Genomic DNA, 13,716 nt, shown 5'->3' with positions numbered 1-13,716 from the left:
TCAGGGGTGCTTTGATGGTGCTTTTCTTGCATGGCAGGGGGTTGGACTAGATGGCCCATGTGGTCTCTTCCAACTCTATTCTATGAATCTTTTTATAGTGGACTCTGCAGAAAATGCATCAGCTGTACTTCATAAAGAGGAAAATCAGCCTGTTTAGCAATCCTTGCAGACACTGATTTTGATTTTGATACCTATTTTATATTCCTATGTACTCAAAGGTGGCCCTAGGTAATTTTCAACGGTAAGCAAACAGTAATCCCCCCCCCCCCAACCAACCAATCACTGATATATATTTTCTGTTCGTCGTGGGAGTTCTGTGTGCCATATTTGGTTCAATTCCATCATTGGTGGAGTTCAGAATGCACTTTGATTGTATGTGAACTATACATCCCAGTAACTACAACTTGCATATGTCAAGGTCTATTTTCCCCCAAGAGAGCCTCAAGAGCGCCCCTGGGCAAAATCAACTATACTGCAAATGCTTACTTTGCGTAATGGGTTGAGCCACCCCTATATGTGCTTGGCGTCATGTAAAAGTTTTCCAGGCCAAAAGGGATCCCAAGTGGGAAGGTTTTGGAAGCCTTGCTGTAGGAGACGCCAGGTTATTTATTTATTTATTTATTTATTTATTTATTTAAAGCATCTATACCCCGTCCTCCTTGGAGGGACTCATAATGGCTTCCAAATAGGCAACATAATATAAAACACATAATAAATACATCCACAAAATTAAAATAATTCTAAATATACATTAAGAAGCCGCTCGCCACATTAAAATCACCAGAATTAAAATCGTCATCCAAAACAGTCCAAGTCCAGTCCAATAAATCTTGTCTTTCCCAGTAAACAAACTATTCTGTGAATGCCTGATCCCATAACCAGAATTTAAACTTCTTCGGGAAGGTCAGGAGAGAGGGGGCAGATCTTACCTCATTGGGAAGGGAGTTCTGCGTCTGAGGGGCCACCACAGATAAGGTCCTGTCTCTCATCCCCACCAAACGCGACCGAGAGCAGGGCCTCCCTGGATGATGTTAAGGTCCTAGACAGTTTGTAGGGGGAGATACGTTCGGACAGGTAAACTGGACTGGAACTGTTTGGCTTAAAAATCTTCCAGTTTAGGGTTCCCAGTTTTACTCAATGGGGATGCTTTTCGCCAGCTCTCATCCTTTCTGTCTTCACATTTCATTATATCTATCTATCTATCTATCTATCTATCTATCTATCTATCTATCTATCTCTCTGTCTCTGTCTCTGTCTCTGTCTCTGTCTCTGTCATCTATCTCTATCTATCTATCTCTATCTATCTATCTATCTATCCATCTATCTATCTCTATCTCTCTATCTATCTCTCTATCTCTCTGTCTCTGTCTCTGTCATCTATCTATCTATCTATCTATCTATCTATCTATCTGTATCTCTCTCTATCTCTCTATCTCTCTATCTCTCTCTCTATCTATCTATCTATCTATCTATCTATTTATCTTGTAACCTGCTCTGAGTCCCCTTCGAGGTGAGAAGGGTGGCATATAAATATTGTAAATCTATATAAATAAAAATGTAATGTTCGTTTGTGGGATTAACAGAACTCAAAAACCCCCGGACGAATTGACACCAAATTTGGACACAAGACACCAACAACCCAATGTATGTTCTTCGCTCAAAAATTGATTTTGTCATTTGGGAGTTGTAGTTGCTGGGATTTATAGTTCACCTACAATCAAAGAACATTCTGAACCCCACCAATGATGGAATTGGGCCAAACTTGGCACACAGTTCTCCCATGACCAGCAGAAAACACTGGAAGGGTTTGGTGGGCAGTGTCCTTTGGTTTTGGAGTTGTAGTTCACCTACATCCAGAGATAACTGTGGACTCAAACAATGATGGATCTGGACCAAACTCTACAAGAATACTCATTATGCCCAAATGTGAACACTGGTGGAGTTTGCGGAAAATAGAATCTTGACATTTGGGAGTTCTAGTTGCTGGGATTTATAGTTCACCTACAATCACAGAGCATTCTGAACCCCACCAATGACAGAATTGGGCCAAACCTCCCACACAGAACCCCCATGTGGGCCACAGCAACGTGACCAATCTGTAAGCTGCTCTGAGTCCCCCTTGGGGTCAGAAGAGCAGGGTATAAATATGGGAAATAAATAATAATAAATTAAAAATATATATAGGTGAGCACCAGCACTTTGAATTGAGCCCGGAAGCTAACAACAAACAGAAAAGACAGATAGCCATTCGGACAGTGACTTTTCAGCGCTGACATGCGATCACAGGAGCCGTGGTCGGTGCTGAACGTACCATCCTTTTGGTGCTAAGCAAATGCAGTACTTTTTGAATCAACACAAGGGCTCTTTCTAATTTCAGTGTTGTAGGACTGCTTCTCTCCCTCTCATTACCTTTTGGGTTTGTTTTGTAATGTTGTTTTTGTCGGCTTTTCAGCAACCAGAAATACTGCAGTTGGATTAATTGCATCAGCAACAACAGCAATGATACATGGAATGTATCATAATAATTACCAATCTTATTTGAATGCTAAATAGCCTCCTCCACACATACTCATCTGAATGCAAGTTTAAAATAACACGATGCAACACGATTTTTGTCCCTGGGTTAAAATGTCATTTCCCAATTGGTTCTATCATAAAAACATGGAAACGGAAGTAATGCTACCCCTCTATTCTGCTTTGGTTAGACCACACCTGGAATATTGTGTCCAATTCTGGGCACCACAATTCAAGAGAGATATTGACAAGCTGTGTCCAGAGGAGGGCGACTAAAATGATCAAGGGTCTGGAGAACAAGCCCTATGAGGAGCGGCTTAAGGAGCTGGGCATGTTTAGCCTGAAGAAGAGAAGGCTGAGAGGAGATATGATAGCCATGTATAAATATGAGAGAGGAAGCCACAGGGAGGAGGGAGCTGGCTTGTTTTCTGTTTCCTTGGAGACTAGAACGTGGAACAATGGCTTCAAACTACAAGAAAGGAGATTCCATCTGAACATGAGGAAGGGGTTGGACTGGGTGGCCCATGAGGTCTCTTCCAACTCTTTGATTCTATGATTCTATGAAGGACTTCCTGACTGTGAGAGCCGTTCAGCAGTGGAACTCTCTGCCCCGGAGTGTGGCGGAGGCTCCTTCTTTGGAAGCTTTTAAACAGAGGCTGGATGGCCATCTGTCAGGGGTGATTTGAATGCAATATTCCTGCTTCTTGGCAGGGGGTTGGACTGGTTGGCTATGAGGTCTCTTCCAACTCTTTAATTCTATGATTCTATTAAAGGACATCAAGGACATCTAATCACCTCTCAACAAAAGATTGCCCCAGGCACTGCCAGGACATCAAATGCTAATCAAGGTGGTCAGCTGAAACATTCACACCTAGCTACAACAGACAAGAGTCCTTTGTCCCACCCTGGTTATTCCACAGATAAATAAACCCATTTTCCTAGTTCCGACAGTTCTCACTACCTCTGAGGATGCTTGCCATAGATGCAGGCGAAATGTCAGGAGAGAATGCCTCTAGAACATGGCCATATAGCCTGAAAAAACCTACAGCAATCTGGTTTATTAAACTGCAAAAACTTGCAAAAACTGCAGCACATTTTGCTATTGTTTTTCAATGAATATCTCATTGAGTCTCAACCAATTCAACATGGTTTGAGGCAGCCACAAAAACAAAGTTTCTGGAGTATAGCAACTACTTTCAAAGTAAGTACTGCACAATTAAATAGGAATAACACTTTCAAACCAGGTATGGATTTTTTCAAGTTTTGTTACATAGTGTAATAAACAAAGGAAGCAGCTACGGAGCACCCCTGCAGCAGTCATTTGGTAAAATCTATATCATTCTGGAGATCCGTTAGATACGAATGTGACCCCGCTCTCTTCTTGTCCCAACGGAGGGAGGGCAGTTATGCTGCTGTTTCCATCCACCCCTCCTGTTGCTCCCCAGCTGCTTGCTCTCTAACTTTGCATCCTCATTCCTGAGCTGGGCTGCCCAGAGCAGTAGGGCTCTTCATGTGCTGAGTTCCTCGGGAACCTACAAAGGGAGCTCTGTGTCTTGGCCGGGGAGGGGACTGTGCAGTAAACAACAGGAAATCCAACTTGGCACCAGGTCTGAGCAGCTGGGAGCCTGGGAGGGACCTCTCAGCCTCAGCTGCATTGCAGGCCTCTGCTGCGCGTCTTCAGACCAGAGGCCTCCCTCCAGACGTCCCTTTCCCATCCTGACCCATTGCTTTCCCTCCCCTTGGAGACCACCGTCTTCAGAAAAGTTTGACTCAATGCATAGTTTGTGCTGAAAGGAAACTGCGAAGGCTCTGCTTCTCAAGGCATAGGCCTGATTGCTAAGATGTATACATACTATTTAGGCGATCCCTCGTTGTCCAAGTAGGATTGTCTTCCAAGATCGGTGTCCTGTAGGTAACTGTGAAGCTCTATTCTTGATCTGCATCTTTTCCCGCAGTGAGGGCACTGGTTTCCAGGTGGAAGGTGGTCCTGGTCAGGGTTGGCTTGACGTGCCTTCCTCCTGGCACTTTTCTCTCTTTTGCCCTCTATTTGTGCCTCTTCAAATTCTACAGCACTGCTGGTCACAGCTGACCTCCAGGTCAGGGCTTCCCAGTTCTCAGTGTCTATGCCACAGTTTTTAAGGCTGGCTTTGAGCCCATCTTTAAATCTCGTTTCCTGCCCACCAGCATTCTGTTTTCCATTCTTGAGTTCGGAGTAGAGCAACTGCTTTCGGACATCCGGACAACGTGGCCGGTCAAGTGGAGTTGATGGCGGAGAACCATCGCTTCAGTGCTGGTGGTTTTTGCTTCTTCCAGCATGCTGACATTTGTCCGCTTGTCTTCCCAAGGGATTTGCAGGATTTTTCGGAGGCAACGCTGATGGAATCGTTTTAGGAGTTGCATATGACGTATGTAGATAGTCCATGTCTCGCAGGCGTATAGCAGGGTTGGGAAGACAATGATCACATGTATAATATGTATACCCATGTATTGTCGAAGGCTTTCATGGCCAGAATCACTGGATTGTTGTAGGTTTTTTCGGGCTATATGGCTATGGTCTAGAGGCATTCTCTCCTGACATTTCGCCTGCATTTTCTGTTCATCGTGGGAGTTCTGTGTGCCATATTTGGTTCAATTCCATGATTGGTGGAGTTCAGAATGCTCTTTGATTATAAGTGAACTATACATCCCAGTAACTACAACTCGCATATGTCAAGGTCTATTTTTCCCCAAGAGCGCCTCAAGAGCGCCCCTGGGCAAAATCAACTATACTGCAAATGTTTGGACAACACTTCCTAGACTCCTCCATCCAACATGGTCAGTAGTTATGCTGGTTGGTGGAGTCAGTAAATGTTTAGCCTCTCTGATAATAACTTTTCCAAGTATTGTTCTTAGTGTGGTCTTTCTTATAGAAACCGGTTCAACGTGAAACATTTTTGTAAAAGCACCACTTCAGACATTCCAGATATTATCTAACAACTTAACCTTGGGTCTGAGGATATTTCTGTTCTTTTCCAGTATCACTCGGGTCTGCTAACCTTTTTCTAGAACTCCCTAACAGACAACCCAAACGGGTCAGGACAGCCACAGTTTTGCCTCAAGCAGTAAAATCTTGTGTCCATCATGTCCAATACATATTTATTATTCATTTACTATATTTGTATACTGCCCTTCTCAGACCTTAGGCGACTCGGGGCGGTTTACAATGGCAACGATTAGATGCCCCAAAACACCATAAAACATTTAAAAACATTAATACATAATATAAAACCATTACAAGAATACTAAAAGCATACATCATTTGCGTCTCCTAATAAAAACATTGTCCCATCCCGTTGTTCGGTCGTTCCAATTCCTATGTTTTTTACTTTGCATTTTCAAACACTTGCTCAAACAACCAAGTCTTGACTCTCTTCCAAACTGTTAAGAGGGAGGAGGGCAATCTAATGTCCCCAGGAAGGGCGTTCCATAGCCGAGGGGCCACCACTGAGAAGGTCCTGTCTCTCGTCCCCACCAAACGTGTTTATGACGCAGGTGGGATCGAGAGTGGGACCTCCCCGGACAATCTTAAAGTCCTAGCAGGTTCATAAGGGAAGATGAGTTCGGACAGGTAAGTTGGGCCTTTTGAATTGTGCCTGGTAGCAGTCTGGCAACCAGTGGAGCTAGCGCAACAGAGGAGTTGTATGCAGGGGCGACTCGTCCATTACGCGAAGTAAGCGGTCGCAGAACACTTTTTTTTGCCAGGGGTGCAGAGGCACCTCTGTATATGCCCCTCGACTGCCACTTGAGGAGTGTCCCCTCAGCTCACAACAGCCCTAGCAGTCCGGGGTGGGGGGAGCCTCGGCTTTCTTAACCTCGCTGCTGGGCGATCCTCTTCCCAAAGGGGCCGGGCCCTTGAGCCTCGCCTAGCCCCTCTCGTTCCTGCTCCAGCTGGCCACCGGGTGCGCGAGCAGAGCCGGCGCTCAATCATTTTCTGCGTTCGATCCCTTCCCCATGACCGGCTCCCTTTCCCGATCCCCTGGCGCTCCACCCGCCTCCTCTCCTCTCCCCAATCCGCGGGTGGGCCAAGGGGCGGAGCCGCCGCACCTGGCCCGCTTCGGGTCCGGAGGCATGTCTGAAGACCCCAGCGTGCGCACCAAAAGTCGCCTCTTCTCTTGACTTCCTCTTCAGCCATTGGGACCAAGAGAGAGAGAGAGAGAGAGAGAGAGAGACCCTCCGGCTGGAGGTATCTCCCACCTCCGCTTCCTCCTTTGTTTTTGCGCCTACCTTCAGGAAAGGTGGGCATCTCCACCTCTGTCTCTGTCTCTCTTGGTCCCAATAGCAGAGGAGAAAGTCAGGAGAAGAGGTGACTTTTGGTGCACACTTTTGGGTCTTCAGGCACGCCTCCGGACCCAAAGTGGGCCAGGCAAGGGAGCAAGTGCAGCAAGTGTAGTTACTGGGATGTATAGTTCACGTACAATCAAAGAGCATTCTGAACTCCACCAATGATGGAATTGAACCAAATATGGCACACAGAACTCCCACGACAAACAGAAAATATATATCAATGATTGGTTGGGGGAGGGCGCCAAAATACTGTTTGCTTACCGTTGAAAATTACCTAGGGCCACCTCTGGTTGTATGCTCCCTGAGTGTCACTCCTGTTAGTAATCTGGCTGCCGTCCATTGGACCAATTGAACATTCCAGACAGTCTTCAAAGGCAACCCCACGTAGAGCGCGTTGCAGTAGTCTATACGGGATGTAACCAGAGTGTGGACTACTGTGGCCAAGTCAGACTTCCCAACGTATGAGCACCGATGGTGCACAAGTTTTAACTGTGCAAAAGCTCTCCTGGCCACCATCGAAACCTGAGGTTCCAGGCTCAGCGATGAGTCCACTGTGCCACTGGGGGCTTCATATGAGTATATGCCAGAAAATAAAATGAATACATATCTTTTTGGACAACATTTCTCAGAATCCCCCAAAGATAGTCATTTGGGTTTTATAGTCCAAAAAAGTAACTTTCTCTCTGTTCTTGTTCTCCACAGATTCTCCTTCAGAGCCACCAGGTGCTTCTGGGTCTTCCACAGATCCTCAAGTGTTGGGGCCTCTCCCATTGGAAGACGAATGCAGTAAGAAAGGTGCCACCATCACAGTGTCAAGGAAACAACACTGGGCCAAGTTCACTTGGGGTAGCCAGGAGGATTCCCACAACCGGAAACAGGGCCAGAGCTCCTCAAGCATCTCACAGGGACCTGTTGACCCAGATGGAGAGCCATCCCCAGATAACGTACGCTGTGTTGGCTTGTCGGCAAACGGGTCCAAGAAAGATGCTGAACTGATGGTTGGCTACTCGGAGACCTGCAGCTCTAGCCTTATTAGTGCCAAGTGCAGCGGCCAGGGAGCCTACCTGCAGAGCCTGGAGAGAAGCAGCCGCCACTGGGTGCTCTCGTCGGGGAAGACCCAGGGGACGGAAGAACCAGCAGCCACTGGCTCCAACACTGAGCAGAGGGAGCTTCATGTGCTCTGCAGCAGCAAAGGGGAGATCTGGTACAATCCCATTCCAGAAGATGATGACTTACAACTCCTTGAGAAGACGCGAGGCAGTGAGGTTGATAGCAGGAGCAGGAAGGGGAAGCCGGCGGAGATTAAAACAACACGGGAAGGTGTCTCTCCAGGAGGCTCACAACAAGCAAGGAGAGACGGTGTCCAGACCTCACCAAGCCAAACACGATCTACAAAGCAAGATGAAGAGATGATTGGCTCCCAAACCCAGGCCTGTGGTGGTGAGAATGAATGCTTTTTTAATGGCAATGTTTACCCTATTGAGTCAAATCTAATTCTCATTTTTGGGGGCTAAATTACCTTACCAAAATTAATGTGCACATTAAGGTTTTCCCCTGACATGAAGTCCAGTCATGTCCAACTCTGGGGTGTGGTGCTCATCTCCATTTCTAAGCCAAAGAGCCAGCGTTGTCCATAGACACCTCCAAGGTCATGTGGCCGGCATGACTGCATGGAGCGCATGAAGATACCTTAGATAGAGCGAAGACAGAGGGGAGCAGAAGACATTTCCATCTTGTCTTTACTAATAATATGGTATATTGTATATACATATAATATTTATAATATTATAATGTAATACAATATAATACTAGTAATAATAATACTATCTTCTAATTATAATTATATATTTACACTAGCTGTCCCTTGCCACGCATTGCTGTGGCCCAGTCTGGTGATCTGGAAAATAAAGTAATGAGAAAGTGTTGGTTTCTAATATATGTAATTCCTTTATGCTTTGTGAGTAAACAGTATTTCTTGTTGTTTCTTTGTCAGTGTTGATGTGGAGAGTGTCTGGTTTGCCAACCCTGGAACATGCAACATATCATTGTCCTTCTTTAAGGGTCCCTTTCAAATCTATGATACTATATCTCATATCTATCTGTCTGTCTATCTATCTATATCTATGGCTGGATGGCTCTTTGTCAGGAGGATTTTGATTATGTTTTCTTGCCCTGATGAAGGGAGTTGGATTGGATGGCCTTAAGTATTTTCTGTTGGTCATGAGGGTTCTGTGTGGGAAGTTTGCCCCGATTCTGTCATTCGTGGGGTTCAGAATGCTCTTTGATTGTAGGTGAACTATAAATCCCAGTAACTACAACTCCCAAATGTCAAGGTCTGTTTCCCCCAAACTCCATCTGTGTTCATATTTGGGCATATGGAATATTTGTGCCAAGTTTGGTCCAGATCCATCATTGTTTAAGTCCACAGTGCTCTCTGGATGTAGGTGAACTACAACTCCGTAACTCAAGGTCAATGTCCACCAAACCATTCTAGTCTTTTGTGTTGGTCATGGGAGTCCTGTGTGTCACCTTTGGTCCAGTTCCATCATTGGTGGAGTTCAGAATGCTCTTTGATTGTAGGTGAACTATAAATCCCAAGAACTACAACTCCCAAATGACAAAATCAGAGTTTTTTGAGTGAAGGACATACATTGGGTTGTTAGATGTATGCCGTCCAAATTTGGTGTCAATTCGCCCACTGGTTTTTGAGTTCTGTTAATCCCACAAACGAACATTACATTTTTATGTGGCGCAGTGGGTTAAAGCACTGAGCTGCTGAACTTGTTGATCGAAAGGTCGCAGGTTCGATTCCGGGGAGCGGCGTGAGCTTCCGCTGTCAGCCCTAGCTTCTGCCAACCTAGCAGTTCGAAAACATGCAAATGTGAGTAGATCAATAGGTACCGCTCCAGCGGGAAGGTAACGGTGCTCCATGCAGTCATGCCGGCCACATGACCTTGGAGGTGTCTACAGACAACGCTGGCTCTTTGGCTTAGAAATGGAGATGAGCACCACACCCCAGAGTCAGACATGACTGGACTTAATGTCAGGGGACTACCTTTACCTTTAGAGTACATGTAATATTGCTAATAATATTACAATATAATGGCTTGGTCCAGTTCTGTAATTTGTGGGGGGTCTCAGTGGTCTGTGGAAATCAGAGCTGAATCGGTTGAAGGTACTGCAAATCCCATCATCCACTGTCCATACTCCCCCAAACGTATTGTTTTTGTGATTAATCACTATGCTTTAATTAGGTTCGATTTGTAACAAATTAAAATACATCCTCCATATCAGATATTTACGTTATGATTCATAACAGTTGTGAAATTACAGTTCTAAAGTAGCAATGAAAATAATGAAAATAATTTTATGCTTGGGGGTCACCATAACATGAACTGTATTTAGGGGTCACGGCTTTAGAAAGGTTGAGAACCACTGGTGTAGATGCAGTCTGAGTCTGGAAACACTGTTCTACAAATTTTCAGTTTTTCTCAGTTACGGAAATGAAATGTGCCATTTCTTAATAAATTTAACATGCTGAATTCAAATATAATAATTAAATGTGTTAATTGGCTCTGGTTTTTATGCAACAGCTATTTCAATTTTCTCCACAATAGGTAATTTGTTAATATTATGATAATGCGCTTAACCTTACTGCATGTATATAAACCATGAATATTTACTAAATTTTAGTCAAATTATATTGCCAATAGTATATACATGAGAAATATTTATTTAAATAGTCTATTGTTTATGTTTGTGCAGCAAGAAACTATATTAGTAGGCCTAATGCAGTTGAAAAGTCTGAAAGTTTAAATGTCGCTTTAATCGTGACTTTAGTTTATATCCCGTTTGCTTCTCTTGACTTTTCTTTTGTATTCAAGGAAAGGATTCCCTCTTACAATGCTCCAGCAGTAGTCTGACAGCATTGACGGAGTCCATTTACCTTGATATCTTTTTTCCATAGTGCTTTATTTACACACGTGCGAGGCATAACTACAGTAAAAAGAACAATGTAAATCGATGTTTAACGATACTGTCTCAGTCTTCAACTGACTGACCCTCACCGTTCAAAAGTCTGGCCTTATATAGGGCTTCTGGCTTTTGCACACGGCACTAATACTGTGTCATCAAACTTTCTAGAGTATTCTAGAATCTTCCATAGTGTAAGTCGCAACATGCATTTTTTCAACCATACGTGATCACGTGATTGCTTATATCATAAAAACTAGAGCCAATATACATTTTAAAATGTCATTTTCGTTTTCAGCACCCCAAAATCATAAAAGAACAGCTATTTTCAGGCCCGCAACTTTCTAGAATCTTCCATGGTGTAAGTCACAACATGCATTTTTTCATTTTCGTTTTCAGCACCCCAAAATCATAAAAGAACAACTATTTTCAGGCCCGAAACTTTTTCTCCGTTGAACAGTGAAATAGGAGAGCCGAAAGCTAGAAGTAGCAAAGTAGTGCCACTCTTGTTGGGAATTGCTGTGGGTGAAGAGGGTGAAAATTCTCACAATTTACTGCAATTACTCAAAGCGGAGGGGAGCAATCTTTGTGGAACACACTTGAAGGTGGCCAAGCAAGATTTCAGCGCTTTAGATCTCAACAGGCAGGAAGGAAAAGGGAGGCTTAAACTTACTCGAGTGCCATTTCTCTAAATATACATGGCCCTTAAGGCTTACTGTGCAGAAAGCTCCTTTCTTACCTCCACTGGCAGCAGGATAAGGTCTGCCTGCCAGTTTACCCTTTTGGAGTTGGAAAAATACAATTTGGTCTGTCACTATGTTGTGACTTTCTAGAGAGGGGAAAAAATCAATATCTACCTTCTCCCTGGGAAAAAAAATGTTTATTTCTTAGAGGGAAAAGGATTCATACAATTAACAGATGCCAATTCAACTGTAGGTTATCTTGGCAGTTTCTAAACTGTCTTAGTCAGCAAGGTTGTGTTGTAAAGCAGTACTTAAATCAGAATCCAGATTAGCTGTACTCTCACTCTTACGAAATTGTTGTTTTTCAGGTGATTATGCTTAGGGAGTGTGTGAGAGAGTTCATATATGCTATGAATGAAAGTAAAAATAAAATCACAAATCTATATAAATAAAAATGTAATTTTCAGTTCTTGTGGGTTTTTTCGGGCTATATGGCCATGTTCTAGAGGCATTTCTCCTGACGTTTCGCCTGCATCTATGGCAAGCATCCTCAGAGGTGAGGTCTGAGGATGCTTGCCATAGATGCAGGCGAAACGTCAGGAGAAATGCCTCTAGAACATGGCCATATAGCCCGAAAAAACCCACAAGAACTGAGTGATTCCAGCCATGAAAGCCTTCGACAATACAATGTAATGTTCGTTTGTGGTATTCACAGAACTCAAAAACCCCTGGGGCAGTTGGCACCAAATTTGGACTCAAGACAACTAACAACCCAACGTACGTTCTCCACTCAAAAATATCACGAAAAAAAGCAGAAAAGACTTCTGAACTGCATGTCCACAAAGGAGAAACTGCATGTCTCCAAAGAGACCCATGGCCACGCGCCCTCCTCCTCCTCACAGGGAAACAGCCAGCCATTAAAGCCAGGCGCACGTGCATGGCCACACACACACACACACACGAGAGAGAGAGAGAGGGCACCATGAGGAAGGAGAAGGAGGCTTGCCGCATTGAGCCCCTTCTCTTTCCCTTCTATCTCAGGAGGGCAGTCTCCTCCTCTTCCTCCTCCCTGTTGGAAGAGGAAGGGGCTGATGAGTGGAAGAAGGGGAGGAGGAGGAGGAGGTGAGGAAGGCCAGCAGGTGGGGATCTTTCTTTCTGGAGATCCTTCTTTCTTTTTTAACTCTTTCCTTTCTGTTTGACCTGCTTAGCTGTCTCCGGCAACACAAGCACACATTTAACACACTCACTCACTCACTCACTCACTCACTCTCCTATTAACATCCAGACTGCCACACTCCACCCGAAAAGACTCACTCCCTTTATTTCCTTTTCTTCCTTCCTTCCCCTTCCTTTCCTTCCCCTCTCCTTCCTTCCTGTCCCTCCCTCCTTCCTTCTCCTTCCTTTCCTTCTTTCCCTCCTTCCCTTCCTTCCTGTCCCTCCTTTCTTCTTCCTTTCCTTCTTTTCCTCCCTCCCTCCCTTTCCTCCTTCTTTCCCTTTCTTCATTTCCTTCCCCTTCATTTTCTTCCCCCTCCTTTCTTCACCCCCCTCCTTTCTTTCCCTCCTTCCCTCCCTTCCATTTTCCTTCTTTTGCTCTCCCTCCTTCCTTCTTCCTTTCGTTCTTTCTATGTAAGATATAAATACAATATTTTATATATTGTTATATAGATTACTATATAATATGTTACATACATATAATATATGTATCTGTCCGTATCTGTCCCAGCGTCTCTGTCCGAACGCATCTCCTTCTACGTTCCACCTCAGAGTTTAAGATCTTCTGGGGAGGCCCTGCTCTCGACCCCGCCTCTATCACAAGTGAGGTTGGTGGAGACGAGGAGCAGGACCTTCTCGGTGGTGGCCCCTCACCTGTGGAATTCACTCCCCGGGGAAATTAGGTCATTGACATCCCTCCTCTCTTTTAGAAGGAAATTAAAAACATGGATTTGGGACCAGGCTTTCGGGGAATCTGGCAGATAGACAAAGGACAAGCGATGACTAGAACTGACGGATTCGACAATGTGGAATTGAATTCTGAGCTGGCAAACGTTGAGCATTAGATTAGTTTTTAGGGAGTGTGATGTATAATGGATTGTTTTAATTGCTGTTTATATATGTTTTATTTTTACCTTGTTGTTGTGCTGGCATCGAATTGTGCCTTTTGTAAGCCGCCCTGAGTCCCCCCTCGGGGGTTGAGGAGGGCGGGGTAGAAGTGCGAGAAATATAT

General features: G+C 44.5%; 2 protein-coding genes across 2 annotated transcripts in view; both read left to right on the top strand.

The window, feature by feature from the left end:
• Positions 1-13,716, top strand: part of LOC137096102 (uncharacterized) — a 234,386-nt gene that overhangs the window by 45,137 nt on the left and 175,533 nt on the right. The gene's annotated exons all lie outside the window — the stretch shown is intronic.
• SYDE1 (synapse defective Rho GTPase homolog 1) overlaps positions 1-13,716 on the top strand; it is a 43,743-nt gene that overhangs the window by 2,733 nt on the left and 27,294 nt on the right. The window contains exon 2 of the mRNA XM_067464097.1: positions 7,540-8,277. Coding sequence (XP_067320198.1) covers positions 7,540-8,277 — 738 coding nt within the window. The remainder of the gene's footprint in view (positions 1-7,539; positions 8,278-13,716) is intronic.

Source organism: Anolis sagrei, chromosome 2 (assembly GCF_037176765.1).
Source record: "Anolis sagrei isolate rAnoSag1 chromosome 2, rAnoSag1.mat, whole genome shotgun sequence".
Taxonomy (NCBI): Eukaryota; Metazoa; Chordata; class Lepidosauria; order Squamata; family Dactyloidae; genus Anolis; species Anolis sagrei.
This window is presented reverse-complemented; position numbering and strand designations above follow the sequence as displayed.